This window comes from Parasteatoda tepidariorum, chromosome 2 (genome assembly GCF_043381705.1).
Source record: "Parasteatoda tepidariorum isolate YZ-2023 chromosome 2, CAS_Ptep_4.0, whole genome shotgun sequence".
Lineage (NCBI taxonomy): Eukaryota > Metazoa > Arthropoda > Arachnida > Araneae > Theridiidae > Parasteatoda > Parasteatoda tepidariorum.
This window is the reverse complement of record NC_092205.1, coordinates 78078818-78087219: the sequence shown is the minus strand read 5'-3', so window position 1 is coordinate 78087219 and position 8402 is coordinate 78078818. Positions and strand designations below refer to the sequence as shown.

The following is an 8402-nucleotide window of genomic DNA, read 5'->3' as shown; positions in this document are numbered from 1 at the left end:
ATGGAGGTGCTCTACGTGTTCTATTTCAGACCGCGGCAAGAGATACTTCAAAGGAGTGAACCAGCCCTTCTATTCTCTTTAGCCCTGAGGGTAAACATCTTTCAAAAAAGAAAGAAAAATCCTAAAATCTTACGAGGAAAAAAAAATTTTTTTTTAAAAAATAGCGGGAAAAGTTATCGAATTTCGTTCCGGTTTCTTGGTTTTCCGATTTCCGTATAACGGGTTCTGTACTGTATTACAAATTAAATACTTGAAAGAAAGAGCAAAAAATAAAATAAACAGATATTTAATTTAGGAAATTCATCCCTGTACTACAACATATAAGCTGTGTTCAGTTGATCAACCATAATGTATGTTTATTTTTAAAAAATGGTATCATGACCTACCTCGAAGACACCCGCTAGATAAAAACTTTTGGTTTGTATAAGAGATTCATATTTCTTCAATCCATGCTAGATGAGTGAACGTTCATTTTCTATTAAGTTGCATAAGTATAATTATTAATATCACTCTATGTTACAGAAACTATTTAATAATTGCTGTTTTAAAACTCTAAGTTCATTCCAAATTAAACACTTTGAAAAATAAATCAAAATTACATTATTCAAACTACAGTACAGAACCCGTTATCCGGAATTCAAAAAACCGGAACGAAATTCGATGAAGTTTCCCCCACTTTTTTTTTAAAAAAAATTTCTCCTCATAAGATTTTAGGATTTTCCTTTCTTTTTTGAAAGATGTTTACCTTACCATCATTTTGGAAATAATCATTAGTGCATTACTTCATCGTTTTTTCTTCTTTTTAAGATTATTTCCGATTTTTTTTTTTTTTTTTAGTTGGGTTTAACAATAAAAAAAACGACTTCAGAATACCGGAAAAACCAGTTATCCGGAATAGCGATGGTCCTGATCGTTCCGGATAATCGGTTCCCTACTGTATTTCTTTAATGTAAATTTTCAATGCTAAGTTATAACATTTAAACTCTTATTTAAAGATTCAATACTACTAATCAGTATTCAGAAAAGTAACATTTTGAACTAACTAAAAAATTTTGACTAAATTTATTTTATTTTTCAGACTGGATTTTTGGCTTAAAATAAAATTGCATTTTGAAGTTAGTCAAATTTAGATGTAATCATATTATGGGAGACTTTGAATCAGTATTCAATAGATTTTAAAATTGGTTAAATATTATTGATCTTTTTTGTGGGAAATATGTATTCCGGTAGCCTAAGTGTTATATACGAGTAATTTTATGAATCTAAACAAATTGACTTAAAAATCATATTTAATAACTACTTTTTGCTAATCTGCAAAAATTGAAAACTTTAAAAAATTACTAATTTAAATTGATTATTAACATTTACTTAACAATAAAAGACATTCAACTTTTGTATTTTATTTACCTAATATAACTTCAATTTTGTTCTCAATTAGTGAGATTTTCATCACAAATACTAATACCAAAAGTAATTTTAGATATTAATTTAAGTTTTTTACCACTTGTCTTTTTCTAAAAGATAAAAAAAAAAAACATTTAGTAACAAAATTACAAAAGCTACTTTTATAAAAATAATAGTACAACATGCATTACAAAAGATTTATTAAATAAAAGATGTAACAAATAATTTTAATTAAAAAATGCTAGGAGTCTTTTTTTTCTCTCATTGCAATAAACATATTAAATTGAAATCAGGATTCTAATGATATGAAAATGAATAATAATTTATATATTAGTCAAACATAACTGGTTGTAAATAAAGTAATATAATCCAGTAATCAAGGGGTAAATTAAAACCAAGATGAACATGAATTAAAACATTTAGATCCCTATTATTCAAAAAATTATTTTATTACATACTTCAAAAATATGGTGTCAATAGTATAAACAATACTGTATTTAGTCAGATTACATATGTGAGAAAAACTCTTATTCCATTAAACTACAACATAAAGGTTTCTCACCAGTAAAAACACAAACAATAAAGTCAGCTTTTGAAAAAAATAACTCTTTTTTTTAAAAAACATATTAAAAGAATGAGGTTTTTCACAAGTATGAATAAAACTTCAATAAATTAGATGGATCTCAAGCGAAAAAAAAAGAAGACTTTTAACATGAATATGGCTTTCAAATAGAATTACCAAGACTGTGAATAGTTAGATAATTCTTTCTTGAAAAAGCTAGGTTTCTCACCAGTATGAACACTACCGTGCGTAGTGAGATTACTTTTTCGTGAAATTTTTTAATTACACATACTACAAGAATAAGGCTTTTCAAGAATAAGGTATGAACACGATTGTGTATTTTCAGACTACCTTTTAGTGAAAAACACTTATTACATATATTACAAGAATAAGGTTTCTAACCAGAATGAACACGGTAATGTCTATTCAGAGTCCCTCTTTCTGAAAAACTCTTATTACACGTACTACAAGAATAAGGCTTCTCACCAGTATGAGCACGATTGTGTTCTGTCAGACTACCTTTATGTGAAAAACTCTTATTACACGTACTACAAGAATAAGGCTTCTCACCAGTATGAACACGACTGTGCTCTGTCAGACTACACTTTCGTGAAAAACTTTTATTACATATACTACAAGAATAAGGTTTCTCACCAGTATGAGCACGACCGTGTTTTGTCAGACCAGCTTTTTGTGAAAAACTCTTATTACATATACTACAAGAATAAGGCTTTTCACCAGTATGAACACGACCGTGTGTAGTGAGATGGCTTTTTAGTGAAAAACTCTTATTACATGTATTACAAGAATAAGGCTTCTCACCAGTATGAACACAACCGTGTGAATTGAGATGGCTTTTTATTGAAAAACTCTTATTACATGTACTACAAGAATAAGGCTTCTCACCAGTATGAACACGATAGTGTTCTGTCAGTGTACCTTTATGTGAAAAACTCTTTTGACATATACTACAAGAATAAGGCTTCTCACCAGTATGAACACGACCGTGTTCTGTCAGACTACCCTTTTGTGAAAAACTCTTATTACATATACTACAAGAATAAGGCTTCTCACCAGTATGAACACGGCTGTGTACTTTCAGCTTACTTTTTAGTGAAAAACTCTTATTACATACATTACAAGAATAAGGCTTCTCACCAGTATGAACACGATAGTGTTCTGTCAGTGTACCTTTATATGAAAAACTCTTTTGACATATACTACAAGAATAAGGCTTCTCACCAGTATGAACACGACTGTGTTTTGTCAGACTACCTTTTTCTGAAAAACTCTTATTACATATACTACAAGAAGGCTTCTCGCCAGTATGAACACGGCTGTGTACTTTCAGATTTCTTTTTTGTGAAAATTTTTTATTACATATACTACAAGAATAAGGCTTCTCACCAGTATGAACACGATAGTGTTCTGTCAATGTACCTTTATGTGAAAAACTCTTTTGACATATACTACAAGAATAAGGCTTCTCACCAGTATGAACACGACTGTGTTTTGTCAGACTACCTTTTTCTGAAAAACTCTTATTACATATACTACAAGAAGGCTTCTCACCAGTATGAACACGGCAGTGTACTTTCAGATTTCTTTTTTGTGAAAATTTTTTATTACATATACTACAAGAATAAGGCTTCTCCTCAGTATGAACACGACGATGTTGATTCAGAGTCCCTCTCCTTGAAAAATTTTTATTACATATACTAGAAGAATAAGACTTCTCACCAGTATGAACACGACTGTGTACTATCAGACTACCTTTTAATGAAAAACTTCTACTACATATACTACAAGAATAAGGTTTCTCCCCAGTATGAACACGATGGTGTTGATTCAGAGTCCCTCTCGTTGAAAAACTCTTATTACATATACTACAATAATAAGGCTTTTCCTCGGTATGAATACGGTAGTGTAAAGTGAGAAGTCTTTTTAGTGAAAATTTTTTATTACATATACTACAAGAATAAGGCTTCTCACCAGTATGAACACGTCCATGTATATTTAGACTACCTTTTAGTGAAAAACGTTTATTACATATATTACAAGAATAAGGCTTCTCACCAGTATGAACACGACCGTGTGCAGTGAGATATCTTTTTAGTGAAAATTTTTTATCACATATACTACAAGAATAAGGCTTCTCACCAGTATGAACACGATAGTGTTCTGTCAGTCTACCTTTATGTGAAAAACTTTTTTGACATATACTACAAGAATAAGGCTTCTCACCAGTATGAACATTACCGTGTTCTGTCAGACTACCCTTTTGTGAAAAACTCTTATTACATATACTACAAGAATAAGGCTTCTCACCAGTATGAACACGGCTGTGTACTGTCAGATTACTTTTTAGTGAAAAACTCTTATTACATACATTACAAGAATAAAGCTTCTCACCAGTATGAACACGACCGTGTTCTGTCAGACTACCCTTTCGTGAAAAACTCTTATTACATTTACTACAAGAATAAGGCTTCTCAGCAGTATGAACATGACTGTGTCTTGTCAGACTACCTTTTTGTGAAAAACTCTTATTACATATACTACAAGAAGGCTTCTCACCAGTATGAACACGGCTGTGTACTTTCAGATTTCTTTTTTGTAAAAATTTTTTATTACATATACTACAAGAATAAGGCTTCTCCTCAGTATGAACACGACGATGTTGATTCAGAGTCTCTCTCCTTGAAAATTTTTTATTACATATACTACAAGAATAAGGCTTCTCCTCAGTATGAACACGACGATGTTGATTCAGAGTCCCTCTCCTTGAAAATTTTTTATTACATATACTACAAGAATAAGACTTCTCACCAGTATGAACACGACTGTGTACTATCAGACTACCTTTTAATGAAAAACTTCTACTACATATACTACAAGAATAAGGTTTCTCCCCAGTATGAACACGATGGTGATGATTCAGAGTCCCTCTCGTTGAAAAACTCTTATTACATATACTACAATAATAAGGCTTCTCACCAGTATGAACACGACCATGTTCTGTCAGACTACCCTTTTGTGAAAAACTCTTATTACATATACTACAAGAATAAGGCTTCTCACCAGTATGAACACGGCTGTGTACTTTCAGATTACTTTTTAGTGAAAAACTCTTATTACATACATTACAAGAATAAAGCTTCTCACCAGTATGAACACGACCGTGTTCTGTCAGAACACCCTTTCGTGAAAAACTCTTATTACATTTACCACAAGAATAAGGCTTCTCACCAGTATGAACACGGCTGTGTACTTTCAGATTTCTCTTTTGTGAAAATTTTTTATTACATATACTACAAGAATAAGGCTTCTCCTCAGTATGAACACGACGATGTTGATTCAGAGTCCCTCTCCTTGAAATTTTTTTATTACATATACTACAAGAATAAGACTTCTCACCAGTATGAACACGACTGTGTACTATCAGACTACCTTTTAATGAAAAACTTCTACTACATATACTACAAGAATAAGGTTTCTTCCCAGTATGAACACGATGGTGTTGATTCAGAGTCCCTCTCGTTGAAAAACTCTTATTACATATACTACAATAATAAGGCTTTTCCTCAGTATGAATACGGTAGTGTAAAGCGAGAAGTCTTTTTCGTGAAAATTTTTCATTACATATACTACAAGAATAAGGCTTCTCACCAGTATGAACACGACCGTGTGTAGTGAGATATCTTTTTAGTGAAAATTTTTTATCACATATACTACAAGAATAAGGCTTCTCACCAGTATGAGCAAGACTGTGTTTAATCATATTACTTTTTTTTGAAAAACTCTTATTACATATACTACAAGAAGGTTTCTCCCCAAATACAACTGTGATTATTCAGAAGCTCACTTTGAGAAAAACTCTTATTACATATACTACAAGAAAATACCTTCTCACCAGTATGAATATGATTATGTTTTGTTAGATTACTTTTTTGTGAAAAACCCTTATTTTATATACTACAAGAATAAGATTTAGTAACAGGATACTTATTCTGAATTAAATTAGGCCTTTACTAACATATGATACAAAAAAGAGCAAGCTGTATCAAGTCACTTACTTTGACTAAATTTTTTATTAGGTAAAATATAATACCGTAGAAATGTGATCACCTTACAGCAGGCATATGATTTATTATTAAATGCATCTATGAAAACATTAATTTAAATTATATTGAGACGTAAATATTTTTTTTTTCCCAAACTACTTTAATATTTCTCTCTTGCTGAACATACCAAGATACAAAACTAAATTATTTCACTTAATGTCTTTTTATCACAAAAAACTGCAGAAACAATGTACAACTTCATGTATTAGATTCAATACACTATGAATGAATGCAGTTTTAAGCATAGTGTAAAATGAATGTTATGTGTTATTAGTAAGAGATATTAGAAAAATTAACAGGAACAAAAAATAATAATATCTACTATTTTGAACATAAAATTATCAATATATACACGAAAATAATTTATTTCATTAGGGTCACACGGGGGAGTTCTGGGTCACTCTTTTTTCGGGGTAAATAATGGTCACTGACTTTTCAGCATTAAAAAATGTGTTCACAAAACAACTAGTAATTTATTCACACAGACACTGCAGAAATATAGTTCATTATAAAATAAGAAAAGCAAAAAGAAATTTTTTTTTTTCACTTTCACAGACTTAAAAGGTTTAACATAATCTATTAAAATATTTAAAAAAAACTTTAATTGCTAATTTTTATATCAATGTTTTTTCATACACAAGAAATGCAAGCTCTTATTCATTACAATATATATGAGAAGGTGAAAAAAAAGTTTAATTCTATTTTCGAGTATTAAATTGCCATAACAGGTTAGAGAAAATATTTTCTCAGTGTGAACAGGAAAATCACAATTTAAATTTCCTGCATGTAAATATCAAATCATATGTGTTTTATGAAAGTGACAAACAGCTTAATTATCCGCAACAGTTATCAGTCATTTTAACCTATTTGTAACTGTTTGATAATGTACTGCTTGAAAAGTTCGTTTACTTGAACCAAATTATTTTTTTTTTCTTGATTAATTTATCACAATGCTTGAATAAATTACTTCCATATTATGAACTCAAAACAATTAAATGAAACTCCTTCGTTTTGTACACTTTTTAGAACAGAAATCAAATTTTTTACAATAAAAAAGTATAATTATGAACTACACTTGGAAACTTATAAACACACAAACTACAAACATTAAATTTCCACATGTGTAAATATTTTTCTGTCAGAACATCATTGCAACTGCAACACACATTGCACAGAGTATTTACTGTTAGTATTACAGCATAGAATGTTACTGCAAATAAGATTGCCTTTAATAATAATGTTTCCTTTTGCCAGAAAGAAATTTCACACACTTAATGATTAGTTCATTGATTAAATAAATTGTACAGAAAACAAAATTTAAAAAAAAAAGATATATGAATGCACAGTGTGAATTTTATTTACTGTCAGGAGAAGATATTTTATCATCCACATCAATATTTTGTTCCGTAAAAAAGAAGATAATATGTGAATTAGTTCTGTATGGAAATAACCTTTTTAAAGCACTTTCTATATTGTTTCCATTACTATGATGGTAATTCACTTTACATTTGTAAGATTATGGATACACAGGCTTGTAAATTTAATCCAAGTAGGGGCAAATCAAAAACAATTTTTTGTTTGTTTTTCTTTACACAAATAGGGTTAATTAAAGTCGTCTTCGGTATAAGTAAGAAAGTATGTTTTAATATGATGCAATAATATAATATAATGATTTATATCTCAGCAAAGAATTTTTCAACAAATAAGTGCACATTTGCGGTGAGCGTTGGTTACGTTATCGGTTACCTACTTCAACTATATATTTATATCAACTATATATTTATATATAATATAGAATATTTCACTATATCCATCTTTAAATTACGTTACGCTTTTCTTGTTGATGATGACTAACGAGCAGTTTTGGAGCTCTCTGCTTAGTTGCGCTTATAGCTTGCTTATTGTACAGTGGGAGATGCTTTTCCTCAAGCAGTAAAATTAATTTAAACAGTCGCAGGTAAATGAATAGTTCAAAATAATGCTTTATAACCAGGTAATAATGATTAATAGACCAAGTTTTATGGATGATTTGTTATATGTATTTTACATTGTAAAGATCATGATGTAAAGTTCATTGATAGCACTACTTAACAGCATTCCATATGAAAAACTTATTAAAAGTATTAAGTATTTGAACAGTATTTAATTTAAAGAGCTTGTTGAAAGCCCTGGATGTGTCATTTTGATAATAATAAACATTTTTTAGCTTTAGGAGCAGATTATAGTTGGCAGTAAATAGTTTAATTAGTTGCAGTAGCATTCTTGAACTGCATATATCAGCTACTAAACTGAATTCCATTTGGAAAACTTAT

At 29.9% G+C, this 8402-nt stretch overlaps 2 protein-coding genes across 2 annotated transcripts in view; both read right to left on the bottom strand.

Moving 5' to 3' along the window:
• The window catches only part of LOC107453736 (dual specificity protein phosphatase CDC14C), a 104557-nt gene that overhangs the window by 38870 nt on the left and 57285 nt on the right, over positions 1-8402 (bottom strand). The window lies entirely within an intron of this gene.
• On the bottom strand, positions 1588-7978 carry LOC122269211 (zinc finger protein 208-like). Its single transcript, XM_043041179.2, has one exon. The coding sequence runs from the start codon at positions 5745-5747 to the stop codon at positions 2364-2366; it is 3384 nt and encodes a 1127-aa protein (XP_042897113.1). The 5' UTR covers positions 5748-7978; the 3' UTR covers positions 1588-2363.

Excerpts from the sequence above, each read along its gene's own strand:
- LOC122269211 (XM_043041179.2), bottom strand. The coding sequence starts at position 5,747 with ATGATTAAACACAGTCTTGCTCATACTGGTGAGAAGCCTTATTCTTGT.